Source organism: Leucoraja erinacea, chromosome 1, assembly GCF_028641065.1.
Source record: "Leucoraja erinacea ecotype New England chromosome 1, Leri_hhj_1, whole genome shotgun sequence".
Taxonomy (NCBI): Eukaryota; Metazoa; Chordata; class Chondrichthyes; order Rajiformes; family Rajidae; genus Leucoraja; species Leucoraja erinaceus.
This window is the reverse complement of record NC_073377.1, coordinates 13,609,790-13,632,859: the sequence shown is the minus strand read 5'-3', so window position 1 is coordinate 13,632,859 and position 23,070 is coordinate 13,609,790. Positions and strand designations below refer to the sequence as shown.

The 23,070-nt window shown below is 46.7% G+C and overlaps 1 protein-coding gene across 2 annotated transcripts in view; it reads left to right on the top strand.

Moving 5' to 3' along the window:
- ccdc142 (coiled-coil domain containing 142) overlaps window positions 1-23,070 on the top strand; it is a 363,715-nt gene that overhangs the window by 242,818 nt on the left and 97,827 nt on the right. For both annotated transcript variants that reach the window (XM_055652590.1, XM_055652501.1), the window contains exon 2: window positions 19,526-19,692. In XM_055652590.1, coding sequence (XP_055508565.1) covers window positions 19,581-19,692 — 112 coding nt within the window. In that variant the 5' untranslated portion in view covers window positions 19,526-19,580. The remainder of the gene's footprint in view (window positions 1-19,525; window positions 19,693-23,070) is intronic.

Below are 23,070 nucleotides of genomic sequence, written 5' to 3'. Positions count from 1 at the left end.
AAGTCACCCTGCAGCGGGCGATTTCATAGCATCCTCCTCACAGTTCACACTGCCACCCACGGGGCTTTGTGTCATCTGCAAATTTGCTAATGTTACTTTGAATCCCTTCATCCAAATCATTGATGTATATTGTAAATAGCTGCGGTCCCAGCACCGAGCCTTGCGGTACCCCACTACTCCCCACAAAATTATCACCAATGCATCCACGATTTCTAGAGCCACTTTTTTCCTTTTTTTTGTTTTTGTAGGATACCCTGGGATGCATTACCAAACTCTGTAAAGCACTTTGGGGTTTTGGGAAAAGGGCTATATAAATAAAGATTATTATTATTATTATTATAAATCATTGATGTATATTGTAAATAGCTGCGGTCCCAGCACCGAGCCTTGCGGTATCCCACTAGTCCCCACAAAATTATCACCAATTTCTAGAGCCACTTCCTTAAGTACCCTGGGATGCAGACCATCGGGAGGGGGGAGGGGGGAGGGAGGAATTTGTTTTGAATACAGATACACTACAACCTCAAATAAGCTCTGAACTACACAGAGTATTGCATTATTATTGTTGTGTATGATCTACATATGTCTATATTTGTGAGTATTTGTATATCTACACACACTGAACTTTTTGTTTCTCTCTCGTTTATTATATTGTTCACAGTGTACTATGGTTACATATTCTGTTGTGCTGTGCTGCAAGTACGAATGTCATTGTTCTATCTGGGGCATATGACAATAAAACACTCGTCTTGACACAGATCTGAAGAAGAGTCCCGACCTCAAAAGTCGCCCATCCTTTTTCTCCAGAGATGCTGCCCAAAGATCTCTTCTTCTAGTATCTTTGATGCTGCCTGTCGGTCTGTCTGTCTGTCCCCGCAGAGTTGCTCCAGCATTTTGTGTCAGTCTTCGGGGGTAAAGCTGTATCTGCGGGCTCCTTCCCACACACCAGCGCCGCTTCCCGGCCACAGGAGGACCTGGGCCGCAGCCTCCGCCTCCGATCGCCGCCACCATTGGTAACGGCAGCCGAGTCCCGTTGCTAAGGCGAGCCGGGCCAATAGGAGAGGCGGTTGTTGCGCCGTGCGGACGGTGCGGCTGTCCGCTTCGCCTCTTGCCAACGGTTGCCGGGCAGGGGGCAGGGGGGCGGTTGGTCGCTGGGCCGGAGGGAGGGAGGGAGGTGCAGCTCGTCGCCGCTCGGATCCCAGCCTCCCTTCACGAGCACAGATCGACGGCCTCGAGTGCTTTCAATCTTTGTGAGTATGTTAAAGCAAAGTCGTGAGGGGTTGGGAATTCTTCCCTCCCCTCCCCTCCCCAGGCCACTTTAATTTAGTTTAGAGATACAGCGAAGAAACACAGGCCCCGCGGCTCACCGAGTCCACACTCTCCGCACATTTGCACCATCCATGATCCTGCACACAGAGCTAGGTTACAATTTTTACTGAAGCCAGTCAACCTACAAACCTGTGCGTCTTTGGAGTGTAGAAGCAAACAGGAGCACCCGGAGAAAACCCACGCAGGTCACGGGGAGAACGTACGAACTCCGTACAGACAGCACCCGTAGTCACCGGGGTCTCTGGTGCTGAGGCAGCAACTCCACCACTGCGCCTCTCAGTTACTCAGTCCTAGCTCTGCTCCGTCAGGCCCTTGGGCAGGAGCTGCATGTGGTTGCACTACAATGTGACAAATACACATTCCTGGAATAACTCAGTGGGTCAGGCAAAATCTCTGGACGGAATGGACAGGTGACATTTCAGGTCGAGAGCCATATTCAAATTGCACCCGTGCAGAACGCGTTGATTTTTACCGCTTTACCACTAACTTCCCCATCCAGACATCTACAGCAAACCCAATGGTAGAGTTAAGGGCCTGTCCCACGAGCATGCGACTGCATGCGGCAAGCGCGACCTAACGTGGTCGCCTGAGCCGTACGGCCTCGCGGGGTCGGTCCCACTTCGATCGCCGGAGTTGTGCGGAGCTGGTCCCGACGTCGCGCGGGGCTCCGAAAAACTGACACTGTCCAATAATTCCGCGCGGCAACGGCCTGCCGGCCCGCAACCACATTGAGGCTGTACGCACCGCCTCGACGGGCGTGCGCAGCGTCTCAACGCAGTATCAAGCGTCTTGACACCGTACGTCACGCGCAAACTTCGCTCGAACTTCACGTCAACTCGTATGGGATCACTCAACCTTCGCTCGGCCCCCGCTTACGGCTTGGTCGCACTCACCGCATGCAGTCGCATGCTGGTGGGACAGGCCCTCTACGGGGATCACTCGACCTCTGCACGGCCCCCGCTTCCGGTTTCCCCGCAACCCCGAACCCTGAGGCACACCACTAGTCACAGGCCTCCAGTCCGAGAAGCAACATTCCACCATCACCCTCTGCTTCCTTCCATGGAGCCAATGTGCTATCCGTTCAGCTATCTCCTTGGAACTATGCGATCTAACCTTCCAGAGCAGCCTATCATGCAGAACCTTGTTGAATGCCTTATTAACGTCCATGTACACAGCATCTACAGCTGTGCCCTCATCAACCTTTTTGGTCACATCTTCAAAAAAATCAATCAGATTTGTGAGACGTGACCTTTCACGTACAAAACCATGCTGACTGTCACTAAAGACCCCTTGCACATCCAAATGCCTGTATAACCTATCCTTCAGAATACTCTCCAGTAACTTACCAACTACAGATGTTAAGCTCACCGACCTATAGTTCCCAGCATTTTCCCTGCAGACCTTCTTGAAAAGAGGCACACCATTTGCCACCCACCAGTTTTCTGACACCTCTCCTGTATTCAAGGACATTTCGGAAATTTTAACCAGCGGTCCCACAATTTCCATTCTAGTCGAATCAGTAGTATAGAAAGCAAACCCAATATCAGCATTTATTTCAAGAGTGCTTGTATACAAAAACAGCGATACAATGCTGAGGCTTTATAAGGCGCTGGTAAAGGCCGCATTTGGAATGTTGTGAGCAATTGTTCATGACTGTATTTTAATTTTAATTGCTATTTATTTTGTAACGAAAACTGAATGGACACTGGTTGAGAAACGTTTTTTTGTTTCCTCTGAGTATGCGAATACTCAGGAAATGACAATAAAGATTTACAATTACAATTTTGGGCACCATATCTGAGGAGGGATGTGCTGGCTCTGGAGAGGATCCAGAGGAGGTTTACAAGAATGATCCCAGGAATGAGTAAATTAACCTATGATGAGTGTTTGTCGGCACTGGGCCTGTACTTGCTGGAGTTTATAAGAATGAGGGGGACCTCATTGAAACATACAGAATACTGAACGGTTTGGATAGAGTGGTTGTGGAGAGAATGTTTCCACTAGTGGGAGGGTCTAGGACTGGAGGTCTTAGCCTTAGAATTAAAGGACGTTCTTTTAGGACGGAGATGAGGAGAAAATACTTTAGTCAGAGTGTGTTGAATCTTTGGAATTCTTTGCCACAGAAGGGTGTGGAGGCCAAGTCAGTGGATATATTTAAGGCAGAGATAAATAGATTCTTGATTTGTACAGATGTCAGAGGTTCTTGGGAGAAGGCAGGAGAATGGGGTTAGACCAGCCATGATTTATTGGCAGAGTAGACTTGATGGGCCGATTGGCCTAATTCTACTCCTATCACTTATGACATGACTTGTGACCTTATGAAAAGAAGGTTTAGAGCTGGAGAGTTTCAAACTTGCAATAACCAAGTTATTTTTCCTGCAGAATTTTCAAAAGTAAAGGTCTTTAATAGCTTTAAATTTATTTTTGTGTCTGAAAGTTTAAGATACTTAAGACTGTATATCACATTATTTAATATAGTATAATTGTTTATGTCAATAGAAGCAATTGCATGTCAATTTCGATGGTCACCTGCTGTTAAAGTAGCAGCTCAGTTTTTAACGAACAATGGTCTCTAATTAATGTAGGGAGATTACATTGATTTTTTTTTCCCCAAGGCAGCCTTTTTCCTGCTTGCCAATTTTACAAGGTAACTTTTAACTAGTTCTCTAGTCCATGATTGAAATAGCATTATAATAACCATTCTGGGTTTCAAGGTCAGTTTATTGTCATATGTACCAATTCAGGTACAGTGAGATTTGATTTACCATACAGCCATACTAAGTGAAAAGCAACAAGGCACACACCAACCACATACAAGATACAAGCAACAAGACACACACCCACACCCACACACACCCACACACCACACCCACACCCACTTCCATCACTGTGGATTCCACATTCTTCACTGTGATGGAAGGCACTAAAGTTCAATCTTCTTCTTCTTTGTTCTCCTGCGGTTGGGGCAGTCAAACCATCCGCGGTCGGGGCAGTCAAACCATCCGCAGTCAGGGTGATTAAAGCCCCCGCAGTCAGAGCGATCAAAGCCCCCTCAGCCGACGATCTGAGCCCCCATCGGGGTGATTGAAACTCCTGCATCGGGGCGGTTTAAACTATCCATGGCATGGAGCTCCCGAGTCAGCCTCTTCTTACCAGAGACCGCGGGCTCCACGATGTTAAAGTCCACAGGCCCTGCGGTTCGAGCTTCGATCCCCAGCAAAGGGATCGCAAGCTCCGCGATGTTAAAGTCCCGCAGACTCTCGCGGCTTGGAGCGCCGGGTCTGTCTCCAGGAAAGGCCACCAACTCCACGATGTTAGGGATAGAGATACGATACAGAAAAACATTGCATCTCTGTTGAGGTAAGAGATTGAAAAAAAGTTTCTCCCAACCTCTCCCCCACCCTCACATAAAACAAACCAAGGAATACCAAAACATTTTTTTGAAAACATACTAACAATATCAAAAAAGAAGAAAGGACAAACAGACTGTTGTTGGCAAGGCAGACCCTGCTGGTGACGCCTAGTTGATGATCCCTAGTTCACTAATTGTGCAGGTCCAGTTCACACATGGAAACATACATAATATGGAATTACCTGGATTTAGAAACAGATGTATTATAGTAAGAGAGCCACCGAGTCATCTAGTCTATGCTGGCTTCATGTAAGGCAGTCATGCGTGTCCTTTTTCCTGCTTTTTTTCCAGAACCTACAAATAATTTCCTCTTGTACAGATTTTTTTCCTTGCCCATCCCTGAACATCTTGTTTGATTCCTTTTCCATCATCGTGGCAGGCAATGATTTACAAATCATGGAGACGAGAATGCAGAGGATAGAATCGTGTTAAAATGATGCCTGTGCCACTGATTTACACATCATTACTGCTTTCTGTATAAAAATAAAACATTTCTTAGAGTCACAGATTCATACAGTGTGAAAACAGGCCCATTGGCCCAACCTGTCCACACCGACCAGCATGTCCCACCTACCTGCTTGTGTTTGGCTGATATCCCGCTAAACCTATCCTATCCATGTTCCTATTTATACGTTTCTTAAACGTTGCGATAGTACCTGCCTCAACTACCTCCTGGTTGCTCATTCCATACACCCACCACCCTTTGTGTAAAAACAGTTATCCCTCGGGTTCCTATTAAATCTTTCCCCCCTCACCTTAAACCTATGTCCTCTTGTTCTCGATTCCCCTAATCTGGGTAAGAGACTGTGCATTTATCAATCTATTCCTCACACGATTTTATACACTTCTATACGATCATCCCTCATCCTCCTGTGCTCCAAGGAATGGAGTCCTTGCCTGCTCACTAGCTCCCCATCGCTCAGGCCGTTGATTCATAGCAACATCCTCATAAATCTTCTCCACACCTTTTGCAACCCAGTACTCTAAATGTGTCCTCACCAACGTCTTATATAATGTTAGTGAGGTGGCGCCTATCGGCAGCGGCTCGACTACAGGCCGTTCGTTCTTTTTTATTTTTGTCTTGTTAAATGTATGTCTTGAGTCTAGTTTTTATTATTTTTTTAGCTGTGTACATGTGGGGGGTGGAGGGTGGGGGAAACCGTTAATCTCTAGCCTATATGGGGGACCCGACCTTTTTCCCTGGCGGGTCTCCGGTGTCATTCGGCCTATCATCGTGGAGCCGGCGGCGGCCTCCGGCCGGAACCAACCTGAGGGCTCCAGTCACGGATCCTGCGGACCTGACATCGCGGAGCTGGCTGACTTCGGAGCGGGGAGAGCTGTGGTGGTGCGCGGCTGCGACCCGACCGGAGCTTTGGAGGCTCCGGCCGCAGGTCCGGTGGACAGGAACATCGGGAGCTCGCAGGTCCCTGGTGGGAATGCTTTTCGGAGCTCCCGCAACGTCAACTTCTCCCGCTGGAATCGTGGGGTTTAAAGGACACGGAGCCGGGGCCTAACATCGCCCGGCGTGGCTTAAATGGACACAGCACATCATCCGCCGGGGGCTTTAACATCGGAGCCCCAATTCTCCTCGACGCTACAGTTGGACTACTGGACCGCGGGAGAAGAACAAAGGGAAGAGATAAGACTTTGCTTTCCATCACAGTGAGGAGATGTTGGAGATCCACTGTGATGGATGTTTATGTAAACTGTTAAGTGTGGGTCTTGGGTTTTTTTGTAATGTAAAACTAGAAAATGCAATTTCGTTCAAACCAAGTTGTTTGAATGACAATTAAAGGCATTCTGTTCTATTCTATTCTATTCTATTCTATTCTATTCTATTCTATCCTATTCTATAACTGCAACATGACCCCCCCCCCTCCCCCACCCCCCAACTTCAATACTCAATTGTGTAAAAGGAACTGCAGATGCTGGTTTAAACCATAGATAGACACAAAAATCAGCGGGCGGGATAGGCAGCATCTCTGGAGATGAGGAATGGGTGACGTTTTGGGTCGAGACCCTTGTTCAGACTGGTTAGGGATAAGGGAAACGAGAGATTTATACGGTGATGTGGAGAGACAAAGAACAATGAATGAAAGACATGCACAAAAGTAATGATGATAAAGGAAACAGACCATTGTAAGCTGCTTGAAGTTTGAAAATGAGAAGCTAGTGCAAATTGGGTGGGGGCGGGATAGAGAGAGAAGGAATGCTGGGGCTACCTGAAGTGAGAGAAATCAATATTCAGCACTGGGCTGTAAGCTGCCCAAGCTAAATATGAGATGATGTTCCTCCAATGTGTGTTTAGCCTCACCCTGACAATGGAGGAGACTGAAGACAGAAAGGTCAATGTAGGAATGGGAAAGAGAATTAAAGTGTTCAGCAACCGGGAGATCAGGTTGGTTCACGAGGGCTCAGCGAAGGTGTTCTGCGAAATAATCACCCAGTCTGCGTTTGGTCTCGCCGATGTATAAGAGTTCACATCTTGAACAACGGATACAGTAGGTGAGGTTGGAGGAGGTGCAAGTGAACCTCTGTTTAACCTGAAAGAACTGTTGGGGTACCTGGACAGAGTCGAGGGAGAAGGTATAGTGACAGGTGTTAACATAGAAACATAGAAATTAGGTGCAAGAGTAGGCCATTCGGCCCTTCGAGCCTGCACCGCCATTCAATATGATCATGGCTGATCATCCAACTCGGTATCCCGTACCTGCCTTCTCTCCATACCCCATGATCCCCTTAGCCACAAGGGCCACATCTAACTCCCTCTTAAATATAGCCAATGAACTGGCCTCAACTACCCTCTGTGGCAGAGAGTTCCAGAGATTCACCACTCTCTGTGTGAAAAAAGTTCTTCTCATCTCGGTTTTAAAGGATTTTCCCCTTATCCTTAAGCTGTGACCCCTTGTTCTGGACTTCCCTAACATCGGAACAATCTTCCTGCATCTAGCCTGTCCAACCCCTTAAGAATTTTGTAAGTTTCTATAAGATCCCCTCTCAATCTCCTAAATTCTAGAGAGTATAAACCAAGTCTATCCAGTCTTTCTTCATAAGACAGTCCTGACAGGTGTTGCATCTTCTGCGGTTGCAGGGGAAGGTACCTGGGGAGGGGGTGGTTTGGGTGAGAAGGGATAAATTAACCAGGGAGTTGCAGAGGGAACGGTCTCTGCGGAAGACGGAAAGGGGTGGAGATGGGAAAATGTGGCTAGTGATGGGATCCCGTTGGAGGTGGCGGAGATTTCGCAGGATTGTGTTGTATGTGATGGCTGATGGGGTGGAAGGTAAGGACTAGGGGGACTCTGTCTCTGTTGCGACTAGGTGGAGGGGAAGCAAGGGCGGAGCTGCGGGGTACTGAGGAGACACGAGTGAGGGCCTCATCCATGATGGGATGAAAGAATGAGGACATTTTGGATGTTCTAGTATGGAAAACCTCATGTTGGGCGCAGATGCGGCATAGATGGAGGAATTGGGGGTAGGGGATAGAGTCTTTGCAGGGAGCAGGGTGGGAAGAAGTGTAGTCGAGATAGTCGTGGGAGTCAGTGGGTTTGTAATAGACGTCAGTCACTAGTCTATTTCATGTGATGGAGACTGAGATCAAGAAAGGGGAGGTAGACAAAAATGCTGAAGGAACTCAGCGGGTGAGGCAGCATCTATGGAGAGAAGGAATAGGCGAAGTTTTGGGTCGAGACCCTTCTTTGGACTGATGTCGGGGGGTGGGGGCAGGTAAAAGAAAGGAAGAGGTGGAGACAGTAGGCTTGTGGGAGAACTGGGAAGGGGGAGGGGAAGGAGGGAGAAAGCAAGGACTATCTGAAATTAGAGAAGTCAATCTTCATACTGTTGGGGTGTAAACTACCAAAACAAAATATGAGGTGTTGTTCCTCCAATTTGTGCTGTGCCTCACTCTGGCAATGGAGGAGTCCGGGGACAGAAAGGTCACATGCCATGTACGTTCTCACCCAAATCAGTGATATAGATTGCAAACATCAATGAGCCCATTTCTTCAGCGCCTTTTGACGTAAAGATTGAAACCTCGCTGTCGCTGATCAACCTGCTGATGGATATATCTTCTCACTATTTAACTTATCTAAACCTATTACCATGTTGAGTAAAACACACACTGCTGGATGGAACTCAGGTAGCGTCTGTGGAGGGAATGGACAGGTGATGTTTCGGGACTTGACCCTTCTTGAGTCTGAAGACAGACCCTTTTGACAGTCCATTGAGTTGCTTGTATCTCCTATTACAATTTTCTTCACCTCGATCAGCTAATGCATGTGCATTGTGAAATTGGGGCTGCTGTATGAAAGGAAGTATGCTCAGGCAGCGGCGGTGTAGGGTTTGCTCGGCGGGCAGCGGGGCCTGGGCCTGATGGCTACTCGAGCCCCCGGCTCTGCCCTGGCTTTGAGCCGCAAACACATTCGGGGGATGGCCTCGGGCGGCATCCCAACTGATGAAGAACAGGCAACAGGATTGGAAAAGATCATCATGGAGGCTATGAAAGCCGGGAAGGATCCCTACAATGTGCTGAAACCAAAGGATCCAGGACAAGGGGTCACAGCTTAAGGATAAGGGGGAAATCCTTTAAAACCGAGATGAGAAGAACTTTTTTCACACAGAGAGTGGTGAATCTCTGGAACTCCCTGCCACAGAGGGTAGTTGAGGCCAGTTCATTGGCTATATTTAAGAGGGAGTTAGATGTGGCCCTTGTGGCTAAGGGGATCAGAGGGTATGGAGAGAAGGCAGGTACGGGATACTGAGTTGGATGATCAGCCATGATCATATTGAATGGCGGTGCAGGCTCGAAGGGCCGAATGGCCTACTCCTGCACCTAATTTCTATGTTTCTATGTTTCTATGAAGTAAAATTTGTTAAATACTAATTGCCTTTGATGAACTTGACATTTTAGCCATTTATGGTACGTGGGTTGTGCTGGCAAGGTCTGCATTTGTCACCTTAGGATAGGTCATGGTGAGCTGCTATCTTCAACCACTTCAATCTTCTGATCGTGTTACTCTTACAGTGATGTAGGAAGGATGTGTCACTAGTTTGACCAATGACCATGAACAAATGCTTCTTGCTATCACAAGCAATTAATTTAGTTTATTGTCATGTGAATAGAGGTACAGAAAAAAGCTTTTTGTTGTGTGCTATCCAGTCAGCGAATAGACTATAGATGATTACAATCGAACCGTCCACAATTAAACTTGTGTTAAGCTCTGGGATAGAAGTTGGGAGGTCATGTTGCAGTTGCATAAGTCGTTGGTGAGGCCACATTAGGGTATTGTGTTCAGTTCTGGGCACCATGTTATAGGAAAGAAGTTGTCATGCTAGAAAGGGTACAGGGGAAATTCTGGGAACAATAGGCCTGTGAGCTTAAATCTGTAGTCGGAAAGTTACTAGAGAGTATTCCGAGGGAAACAGGCATTTAGGGCTGATTAGGGATAGTCAGCATGGTTTTGTACGTGGGAGGTCGTGTCTCACAAATCTGAGTTTTTTGAAGATGTGACCAAAAACCTCATTAAGGGCAGAGCTGTAGATGCCGTGTGCATGGATTTCAGGAAGGCATTCAACAAGGTTCCGGATGGTAGGCTGCTCTGGAACATTAGATCATGTGGGATCCAAGGAGAGATAGCAGAATGGATAGCAAATTGGCTCCATGGAAAGAAGCAGAGGGTGATGGTGTAAGGTTGTTTCTCGAACTGGAGGCCTGTGACGAGTGGTGTGCCTCAGGGTTCGGTGCTGGGCCCGTTACTGTTTGTCATCTACATCAATGATTTGGATGAGAACATACATGGCAAGATTAGCAGGTTTGCTGATGATACAAAAGCAGGTGATTTTGCAGGTAGTGAAGATGTTTGTGAAAGATTGCAGCAGGATCTTGATAGAATAGAATAGTTTCTTTTATTGTCATTGTAACATGGGCCATGTACAACGAAATTTAAAATGTCAGCCAGTCAGTGCAGCATTCAAACATTTCTAAAGCTAACGAAACATCCACGGTAAAATAATAAAGATAAGCAAATAAATAAATATCACAGACAAAGCACGCATACACACCCAACCCTCCATCCTTCTGTCGATTTCACCGTTACCACAGTCCCTTAGTCTGTATCGCCCCTGCGTTCCTTGGCGGCTACATTTAGTGTTTTTATAGCAGTGGGGTAAAAACTGTTTTTTAGTCTATTTGTCCTTGTCCTTGTGGATCTGTACCATCTGCCTGACGGCAACAGTTCAAACAGGGAGTGTCCGGGGTGGGAGATGTCCTTTATTATATTCTGGGTTTTTTTGGTGCAGCGGGAACTGTGTAGGTCCTCCAAGGTAAGGAGAGGGCAGCCGACAATCCTCTGGGCGTTGTCAATGGCCCTCTGGAGCGCTTTCCTCTGAGCCGCTGTGCAGCTGGTATACCACACGCATACACAGTATGTTAGTATGCTCTCAATTGAGCACCGATAAAAGGACAGCAGCAGCCTCTGAGTGATGTTGTTCTTCCTGAGCAACCTCAGTAAGTGCAGTCTCTGCTGGACCTTTTTCAGCAGCGCAGTGGTGTTCACGCTCCACGTCAGGTCCTCCTCAATGTGGATTCCCAGGAAGCGGAAATCCGCCACCCTCTCTACACAGTCCCCTCTGATGGTCAGTGGTACCATGTCCGTTTTGTTTTTCCTGAAGTCTATTATTACCTCCTTCGTCTTTGAGGTGTTGAGGAGCAGGTTATTTTCTTCGCACCACACTGTCAGCTGCTCCACCTCATCCCGGTAGGCGTACTCGTCCCCCCCGGAGATGAGTCCCACCGCTGTAGTGTCATCCGCAAATTTGACAATGGTGTTGCTGTGGTGGGCGGGGGTGCAGTCATGTGTGTAGATGGTGTAGAGCAGGGGGCTCAGTACGCAGCCCTGTGGAGAGCCGGTACTGAGGCTGAGGGCCGTGGATGTGTGATGGCCCACTCTGACTCTCTGGCTTCGACCCGACAGGAAGCTATTTATCCACGTACAGGTGGAGTGTGGAAGTCCCAAGTCCCCCAGTTGTCCACCAGTTTGTGGGGGGAAGGATAGTATTAAAAGCAGAGCTGTAGTCCACAAAGAGCATCTGCACGTAGCTCCCCCACTGCTCCAGGTGAGACAGTGCAGCATGGAGAGCTGTGGCTACAGCGTCCTCTGTGGATCTATTCGCTCTGTACGCAAACTGGTGGGGGTCAAAGCTTCGGGGCAGAAGTGATGTGATATGACCCCGGACCAGTTTTTCAAAACACTTCATCACCACTGGTGTGAGTGCGACTGGCCGGTAGTCGTTGAGGCTGGAGATGTTGGTTTTTTTGGGCAAGGGGACTATGGTGGAGGACTTCAGACAGGGTGGGACAGTGGACTGGGCCAGAGACTGGTTAAAAATCCTTGTAAGGACTCCAGCCAGCTGGTCTGCGCAGTCCTTCAACACGCGTCCAGATACGCCGTCCGGACCAGTGGCCTTCCTTGGATTGATGGCCCGCAGAGTGCGCCTCACCTCATGCTCCTCTATCTTGAGGGGTAGGCTGCTGTGGACCATGTGCTGTGATGTGGCTGTCTCGGGTGGCTCCACTTCAAAGCGAGCAAAGAAGTGGTTCAGCTCCTCTGCCAGCGAGGCGTCACCTTCAACAGCTCCAAGGTTGGTCTTATAGTTGGTGAGATACTGGATCCCCTGCCACACCTGCCTGCTGTTATTACTGTCCAGGTGGTCCTCTATCTTCCTCCTGTAATTTGATTTGGCCTCTCTGATCGATTGGCCAGGTGGGCTGAGGAATGGTTAATGAAATATAATGCAGAGAAATGTGAGGTGATGCATTTTGGGAAGTCTAACGTTGGCCTTCATAACAAGTGGATTTCAGTATAGGAGTAGAGAGGTTATTCTGCAGTTGTATAGGGCTCTGGTGAGACCACATCTGGAGTATTGTGTCCAGTTTTGGTCTCCTCATTTGAGGAAGGACATCCTTGTGATTGAGGTAGTGCAGCGTAGGTTCACGAGATTGATCCCTGGGATGGCGGGTCTGTCATATGAGGAAAGATTGAAAAGACTTGGCTTGTATTCACTGGAAGGAATTTAGAAGGATGAGGGGGATCTTATAGAAACATATAAAATTATAAAAGGACTGGACAAGCTATAGATGCAGGAAAAATGTTCCCAATGTTGGGCGAGTCCAGAACCAGGGGCCACGGTCTCAGAATAAAGGAGAAGCCATCTAAGACTGAGGTGAGAAAAAGCTTTTTCACCCAGAGAATTGTGAATTTGTGGAATTCCCTGCCACAGAGGGCAGTGGAGACCAAGTCACTGGATGGATTTAAGAGGGAGTTAGATAGAGCTCTAGGGACTAGTGGAATCAAGGGATATGGGGAGAAGGCAGGCATGGGTTATTGATCGGGGATGATCATCCATGATCACTATTAATGACGGTGCTGGCTCGAAGGGCCAAAATGCCTCCTCCTGCACCTATTTTCTATGTTTCTATGGGCAGGACCTACACAGTGAAGGATAGGCCTCTGGGAAGTGTTGTAGAGCAGAGGGATCTAGTAGTGTAGGTGAATGGTTCCTTGAAGGTCGAGTCGCAGGTGGTCAAAAAGGCTTTTGGTAAATTGGCCTTCATCATTCGGAATATTGAGTATAGAGGTTGGGAGGTTATGCTTCAGTTGTATAAGATGTTGGTGAGACCGAATCCAGAGTATTGCATTCAGTTCTGATCATGAGAATACAGTGTGAGGTGCGGTAGCAGGATCCACAGATTCTTGTCAAATCCGACAGGGACCGCAACGAGAACGCTCCTGTTATGGCCTGATCTGACACACAACTTGCATCTAACCCACCTGGTGAAGACTCTGGTCGAAAAGTCGCAGGCGCAGGCAGGAAAAAGGCCTCCAAGGAAGTGTACTGGCACCACCTTGTTCAATATCTATGTTAACGACCAACCTATCTATCCCGACACCAGGAGTTTCATTTATGCACATGACCTATGTATTACAACCCAAAGCGCTGACTTCTTTGAGGCACTAGCTACTCTTTGTGAGGCTTTAGTCAACCTGTCCTCGTAGTACAAAGAGAATTACCTGAGCCAATCCATCTAAAACCCAAGTCTGCGCCTTCCACTTGAAGAACAAGTATGCAAATCGAAGGTTGAAGATCACATGGAATGGAGTCAGATTGGAGCACTGTGACAATCCAGTCTATCTCGGTGTGACGCTTGATCGATCTCTGACCTACAAAGCACGTATCACCAAGTTTAAAAGAAAAGTCAGTTCCAGAAATGCTCTTCCTGGTAAGCTGGGTACCTCAAAATGGGGAGCAAATTCTACAACCATTCGATCAACAGCTCTGGCTCTCTGCTTCTCCGCTGCCAAGTATGCCTGCACAGTATGGGAGCGCTCAGCTCATGCAAGGACGATTGATCCCGTGCTAAACACAAGCTGTCGCTGCAACAGTGGATGCATGAAACGTACCAAGATGACAACATCTACCTATTCTCTGGCATTGCACTCCCTGGAATCAGAAGAGCTGTAGCTAGTCAAAACGAACGCCCCAGACAATCAGAGGATGAAAGACTCCCCCTACATGACCATCCTTTGCTACCTCAGCATTTGAAATCATGCAAAGGTTTCCTCTCTTCTGTCCATCCCCTGGACTGCAGTGCATCATCCAGAAGGCTCAAACTCTGGGAAGAGAGACTAGAGAAATCTTCGGAAGACATTCACATGGCAATCGATCCCTCCGAGAAACTCCCACCAGGTTCCAACCAACCGTGATAACCTGGCGTAGTCTCAACAGACTGTGGACAGGCATGGGAAGGAAGAAATCGAACATGCTGAAGTGGGGATATACTGAAGATGCGGCAGACTGCAAGTGCGGACGGGGCCTCCAGACTATGGAACATCTGAGCTGTGACATGCTGCATGACACATGCACTGTAAAGGACCTTGCAGAGGCCCACAGCGTGGCACTAAAATTTGCTCCGTATTGGCAAACAGTTGTGTGATGACACAAAATAATAAAAAAGCTAATCAGTATGTTATTGGAAAGATGTCAGACTGGAATAGGTACAGAGAAGACTTACGAGGATTTGCCAGGACTAGAGGGTCTGAGCAATAGGGAGAGGTTGAGTAGGCTAGGACTCTATTCCTTGGAGCACAGGAGGATGAGGGTGATCTTATGGAAGTGAATAAAATCATGAGAGGAATAAATCGGGTAGATGCACAGAGTCTCTTGCCCGGAGTAGGTGAATCGAGAACCAGAGAACATAGATTTGAGGTGAAGCAGAAAAGATTTCATAGGAATCTGAGGGGTAACTTTTTCACACGAAGTGTGGTGGGTGTATGGGACAAGCTGCCTGAGGGGGTAGTTGAGGCTGGGACTATCCCAACGTGTAAGAAACTGTTAGACAGGTACATAGATAGGACAGGTTTGGAGGGATATGGACCAAACGCAGGCAGGTAGACAGGTGTAGCTGGGACATGTTGGCCGGTGTGGCAAGTTGGGCCGAAGGGCCTGTTTCCACACTGTTTCACTCTATGACTATGACTATTGTTTTGCTCCAAGTAATTTGTAACTTCCATGGTTAGAATCGTAATTGTTCGTGCACACTAGCTTCAAGTTGGCACCTAATTTTTAAATGACCATGATGCTATCACTTGGCATGCTTTTATTACAGTGCTTGAATGAGGTTTCAATCTTTACTCAAATGACGATGGTAGGGTGCGAGATGATCATTCATAGGCTTACAGCTTACACTGCAATATAATTTTACTTCTGATACATAGTACCTCACAGATTTTCATTTCTGAGCTGTCCTGATTTTATCTCATTTGGTACAGTAGTTTTCTTGACCTTGGTTAATCTGTGCCACGAGATTGAATGGGGTTTGGTCAATATTGAGTCGATATATACCTGCTCGAAGAGACCGCTGGGCCTCCCGCCGGATGCAGAGAGACCTGGCAGGCCGTGGTCTGTAGAGGGGAAGCCACCGAGCCTCGCCTCTTCTCGTCTCCCTGGGGAACTGAAGAAGAAGGAACTGACGACAAAGGTTGCAGGGAGCAAGGCAGGTAAAAAAGTGAACCAAATTCTTATCTAACTCACCCTCAAGGTCAGCTGCAGGAGACGCCTTCAAGGCATAAAGTGGCCGGGCGAGGAGAGGGACATCGATCTAGACAAAGACGGCGACTTGAGGCTCAGCAGCAGCCGAGAGCTTGCCTGGATCAGGTGTCACTCCATACTACCTAGCGCACATTTGGAAATGGCACCAAATTTGGCGACTCGGAAAAGGAATTTCACTGTGCTTTGCACATGTGACAATAAATCACTATTGAACCATTCATTGACTTTGTTGTGCTCTACCATCATCTCTGGTGAACTGGGAAATAACTGGGAAAGATCATGGAACAGTTAATACAATGGTTAAAATGTACGTCTTGTATGATTGTTAGGGTGTTAGTTGACTTATTTATGGCACTACATCTTGATTTAAGGACATCAATAGGGTTAAATTATCTTTATTCGATTTTCACTGTAATTGTATTTGGATTACTGATGCACAGGTTATTAAGTGAATAATGTCAGGCGGATACTATCTGTAGAGATGATTGATCCTATTAAATCTATTTCTAAGCACTCTTTAAATAACTCTGTGGGCCTACTAATAGCATTTATCCAATGCAGAATTTGTCCTATTCTGCATGTTATGCAATTAGTAATTCTTTCAATTATAATTTATTCCTTTACAATAAAAGGATAAATTAATCTGCAAAGATTGAGGAAGGATGCAAGTAGAGGTAAGATAGCAAAAAGGTTTTAACTTAGCGTTGGTATTTATAGTGAATATAGAACATAGAAAAATACAGCACAGGAACAGGACCTTCAACCCACAATGTCTGTGCCCAACATGATGCCAAGATAAACTAATTTCCTCTGACTGCACGTGATTCCTCCACTACCTGCATATTCATATGCCTTTCTAAAAACCTCTTAAATGTTACTAGTCTACCTGCCTCTACTACCACTCCTGGCAAGCATTCCAGACGCCCATCATCCTCTGTGTTTAAAAAATATTTGCCCAAAAATGGACAGCCCTAGTACATCTAAATCTTTAATAGGATATTCAAATCATCAAAAGATGAAAATGTTTATTTTTTAAAAGTTCACCTTAGTTTGAACAATCCCAGTTGTTATCAGGCAACTAAACCGTCCTCTCAAGTCTAGAGTGTAGTCCTGACCTCCCATCTATCTCATTGGAGACCTTCTAACTATCTTTATTCAGACTTTATCTTGCACTAAATTTAGTTTCCTTTATCGGCAGGCGCAGTGGAAAAGTGGCTGTGCTCTGGCCCACGCCGGCCACAGCCTAGCTCGGGGCCCGGCGCCTGGTGGGGAGGCTTCTGGCCTATGCCCTGGGTAGGTGCTGCCTCTCCCTCCTTCCCCCCCCCCTCTACCCCCCCCCCGGGGCAGGGAAAGAGAGAGGGGGGGGGGGTGGAGGGGGGGGGGGGGGGGGGATGGGGAGGGAGGGATGCAGAGGAGGGTTGGGGGAGGGTGGGGAGATGGAGGATATGGGGAGATGGAGGAGGGGAATAGGGAACTGAAGAGGGAGGGTGAGATGCGTTCACATTGATCCTCTCCCTCTCTGCCCCCTCCCTCTCTACCCTCTCTCTCTCTCTGCATCCTCCCTCTCTTTCCCTCCCTCCCTGGCCCCTCCCTGTCTGCCCCCTACCCCTCTGCCTCCCCTCCCCCTCCCTCCCCCCCCTCTTCCTCCCCCCCCCCCCCTCCCCCTCCCCCTCCCCCACCTCCCCCTCCCCCCCCCCACCCTCCCCCCCCCTCCTCCCCCCCCCCCCTCCCCCCTCCTCCTCCTCCCCCCCCTCCTCCCCCTCTCCCCTCCTCCCCTACCCCCTCTCCCCGCACTCCCCCCTCTCTCCTCTATTCCCCCCCTTCTCCCCCTCCATTCCCCCCACCCTCCTCTGCCCTTGACCTCCCTCCCCTTCCCTCACCCTCTCACCCCCCTTCCCCCCCCCCCCCCCCCGTGTGTGTGGGGGGGGTTAGTGTGTGTGTGACATCGCAGCGCTCCCCCCCCCCCCCCCCCCCCCCCCCCGCAACCGCGCGTTGAGGGGATGGGACCCAACGGGGTCCCTCTTGGTCTAGTTGCCAGATAAGTTTTTTTATTCAAATGTCACTGTGTGAATATATAAGTGTCTGTCACCAAAAGCAAGCAACACTAAATTCTAGGCTCATAAATGTCTATTTGGAATGGATATTATGGTAAATTAGTTACCATTTGAAAACTTAGATGTTAGCAAATGAAGGAAAGGATTTATTTTCAGATACTGGATCTCTTTATAATTAATTCAGGTAAGGCATGGTGTTGCCGTGTAAATAGAGGAGGGAAAATACAGGTTAAGTCCATGCCAATTTAGCTGGGCAGAAAAATGTGTTGAAATTTGAATTAATGGGACAAATTATTCTGAATTATATTTGTTGATAAGGGCTAAATATCTTTTGATACCCATAGCAACTAATTTCAGTGCAAAGTTTACATTAAGGTTGGGTAACATTCTGAGGTTAGAGAAGACCTTTAGCATATCTAGCTCAGCTATACACACTAGTACTTAAATATTTTTTCTGATAACCTTGAATCTCAGTTGGTGATAAGGACTTGCTGTGTTCTGACAAGAGCCTTTTAAGATTTCTTCTTCCAAGACTCAAGGTGATATCCTGCCCTAAATCTACATGAAACATGAGGCACCAATAAAAGATTAATACAGCAGTGACCTATGGAGGTCAGGGTCTACTTTAGGTCTGTTTTGAGTCAGCAGACTGTAATCAGGTTAAGACCATTTCATTCAGTAAACCTCAGTTACCAGTTCCACCATGAGATGCGCTGACGACTGTGTTTGGTCAAAGACAATTAGGATCCATCTTAACCAGAAACGTTGTATGAATATGGAGATCCTCTCTGCTAAAGTCCATATCCAAGATTTCAAGAAGGAAGATTCTGCACCTTGAATAACCTCCAAGCTTGTTTTGGAAATCTCTCTTTGCATTCCCGATAGCCTTGCGGAGATCACACTCGATCTTCTTTTCAAGACTAAGTGTGCTCACCGCAGGGCTATCGGGAATGCAAAAATAAACTTCCAAAACAAGCTTGGAGGCGCAATTCAGTCAAGAGGTTGGCAGGCCACAAATACAGGCCTGAATATAATCACGGGCTACTAGCTAAATTTAGGTGTGATCTCCGGTAATGAACTCCAAGAGGCCGAACACATGGACCGGAAACAACTCACAGAGTTGGAGCAGTGGTGGAGGACATTACATCTACGCCTGGCCAGGCCAACCCTCTCCCCCTCCTGAATGCATGGAGACAAAAGCACCAAGTGCTTCAGTGGAGAGAGAAATAGAGGTAGCATTTTGGGTCAATGAATCTCTCTGTACTCAGATTCTGCTGATGCTGCTGAATTTTTATAGCATTTTCTGTTTTACTACAGTTGCTGGAAATCAGAAAACATTGATTTTGGATGAAAAGGAATCTGAGATATTCTGCGCTAATTGGGATTCTTTCCACTGTACATATTTAGAAGCTTGTTAGAAGGATTGAATATATAACTTAATATTTACATAATGAGCCAGTGAGACTTTTGATCATAGCCTATATAGTGCAGCAGCAAACAATAGGTTGTCGTAAATTTAGGTTAGGCTTTACTTTATATTTTAAATTGCCAGACAAATTGATTTACCTATAATGTTGAAATGTGTTCTATTTTTATGTTGGGTTCATTGATTGTGCTTGCATTTCAGGAACAGCCAAAGTATGTTTAAAGTTGAGTTATAGCACCATCATTTGCATTGGACAATGTCACAAACATCTGGTGGTTTTCTGCTTTCGTTGGGCCCATTTTTAGGACAGAAAAAAGTTTCTCCAGCTGAAGCAGAATGCAAGGAAACCGAGGACGCTTTGGAATCAAGTAAGGAGCCACAATGCAATTTCTCTTTATTGGCTACAAAGCTGAATTTGACAAAAAATAGATGACAGTGATCTACGTTCCAAAAATATATGTGTGAGTGCACTACATTTTATTTAATTTAGATCATTCCTGGCACACTGGAGAGCATTTATATGTACACTTAGACCCCCCAAATCCCCCTGTACATCATGGTCTTAAAGGTCTTTCTATTAACTATACACTTTCCCTTTATATTCTACCTCACATTTGATTGGATTGCACTCCATCTACCATTTCTCTGCCCATTATTCATAGTCATAGAGTGAAATAGGAAACAGGCCCATCGGCCCAACACCGGCTAACATGTCCCAGCTGCACTAGTCTTTTAGAACTCAACCGCAAAACTGTTACAGATATATCCTGCTGTATACTTTGATAGCCTTCCTCACTATTCGTAGCTCCACCAATTTGCCCGATGCCGGTTCCTGTACATCGATGAGTAAGAGTAGATTCGGTGACCAATTCACTGAAGACTTGTGCTTGGTCCTCCGAGGCGTGTGGGATATCCCGGTTGCCAAACATTTCAGCTCCCCTTCCCATTCCCATACTGACCTTTCTGTTGTCGTAGGGCCTCCTCCATTGCCAGAGTGAGGCCACACACCCAGTCGGAGGAATAGCACCTCATATTTCGCTTGATGAACTTATAACCCAGCAGTATGAACGTTGAATTCTCAAATTTCACACTACCCAAGTCAGTTAACCAGTTCCACAGTTTGCAATGATGTATCCCTCTTGGTATCAGACAGTTACTAGCCAACAATCAGCCTATCGGAACCACCCTGCCTGATGTCATCTGTTGTCATACAGTGTGGAAACAGGCCCTTCGGCCCAACTTACCCACACTGGCCAACATGTCCCAGCTGCACTAGTCCCACCTGCCAGCATTTGGTCCATATCCCTCCAAGCCTGTCCTATCCATGTACCTGTCTAACTGCGTCTTAAATGTTGGGATAGTCCTTGCCTCAAATAGCTCTTCTGGCAGCTTGTTCCATACATCCACACCCTTTGTGTGAAAATGTTACCCCTCAGATTCTTATTAAATCTTTTCCAGTTCACCTTAAACCTGTGTCCTCTGGTCCTCAATTCACCTACTCTGGATAAGAGTGTGCATCTATCTGATCTATTCCTCTCGTAATCTTATTTCTCTCGTAATCTTATACACCTCTCTAAGATCACCACTCATCCTCCTGCCCTCCAAGGAATGGAGTCCCCGCTACTCAACCTCAACCTATAGCTCAGACCCTCTAGTCCTGGCAACATCTTCGTAAATCTTCTGTGTACCCTTTCCAGCTTGACAACATCTTTCCTATAACATCAATCAATCAATCAATCAATCAATTAATCAATCAACTTTATTGTCATCTTGCAAAGCAACAGTTGTACAGTGCAAAATGAGAAGACGTTTCGCAGGGAATACCCGAGCATCGCACATGAAACTTAAAACATTTCACACATAATAACAGTAAAAACAATCCAGTCCCTGATGAAACAGTATAAATAGTTAAAAGCAGGTAGAACAGCAACATTAAAATACAGTAAAAACAATCATTAAAATGTCCAGGGCAGCCGATTTGAGTGGTCAGTGCCAGAGTTATTAAAATGTCAGTGCAATGCCGCAGAATCAGGTGACTGTAAGTACAGAATGACTGTTTAGCAGCCTCATAGCCTGTGGCAGGAAGCTGTTTAGCAGTCTGGTAGTCTGGGCTTTGATGCTACGGTATCTCTTGCCTGATGGCAGGAGATCCAGGTGTGTGTGGAGGGGGTGCAGTTTGTCCTTAGCTATTCTCAGAGCTTTTTTCTGACAGCGGCTCTGTTGCCCAACATGTTGCCTAAACGGAACACAGTACTCTAAATGTGTCCTCACCATCGTCTTGTACAACTGCAACATGACCTCGCAACTTCTATAATATTCTGGCTGATGAAGGCCAATGTGCCAAAAGTCTTTTTGACTACCCGATCTACATGTGACTCCACCTTCAGGGATCTATGCACCTGCACTCCTAGATACCTCTGCTCCACAACACTACCCAGAGCCCTACCATTCATTGTGCAGATCCTGCCCATGTTAGACTTCCCAAAATGCAACACCTGATAATTTTCAGCATTAAATTCCATCAACTGGTCCTGAGCCCACTTGGCCAATTGATGAAGATTCTGCTGCAATTTTTCACAACCATCTTCACTGTCTGCAAAACCACCCACTTTTGTATCAGCTGCAAACCTGCTAATCTTGCCATGTATGTTCTTTCAAATCCAAATCATTGATATAAATGACAAACAGTAACAGATTTAACATCGATCACTGAGACACCATTGGTCGCAGGCCTCCAGTCCGAGAAGCAACATTCCATTATCGTCCTCTGCTTCCTTCCGTTAAGCCAATTTTCTATCCATTCAGCTATTTCTCCTTGGATCCTTCTAACCTAACTTTCCAGAACAGCCTACCATGAGTAACATTGTCAAAGGCTTTACTGAATTAATATATACAACATCTACAGCTCTGCCCTCATCAACCTTATTGATCACATCTTCAAGAAGCTCAATCAGATTTGTGAGACACGACCTCCCACGTACAAAACTATGCTGACCATCCATAATCTCCCCTTGTCCGTCTAAATGCCTGCATATCCTATCCCTCAAAATACCCGTTAGTAACTTTCCAAATACAGATGTTAAGCTCACTGGCCTATAGTTCCCAGCATTTTCCCTGCAGCCCTAGAGGTGCAACATTTGCCACCCTCCAGTCTTCCAGTACCACTCCTGTATTGAAAGATGAGTTGTAGATTTCAATCAGGGCTCCCGCAATTTCCTCTTTGGTTTCCCACAATGTCTTTGGATATATATGATCAGGTCCTGGAGATTTGTCTACCTTCATACACAATAGTACCTTCAGCACCTCTTCGACCATAACACTGGCTGCTCTCAAAACACTTTCATTGACTGCCCCAAGTTCCACTGTCCTCTTGTCTTTCTCCTCTGTAAATGCAGAGGAGAAATACTCATTGAGGACTTTGCCCATCTCCTGTGGCTCCACACCGAGTTGACCACTTTGATTGCTGAGGGGTCCCGCTCTCTCTCTAGTTATCCTTTTTCCCTTTATGCATTTATCAAATCGCTTGGGGTCAAAAGAATTTGGTTTAAACCAGCATCTGCAGTTCACTTTATTACATCATTAGAATTTTTAAAATACAATGAAATCAGTGTTGCGATTTGAAATCAGTGAGCTAATGGCAAGTATATCCAGGAGGCCAAAACGAATGCAATACTCCTGGTATGGTCCCACTTACCACATATAATTGCAATTGATCACTCTTCTAGATTTCTGGTTGCAGATGTATA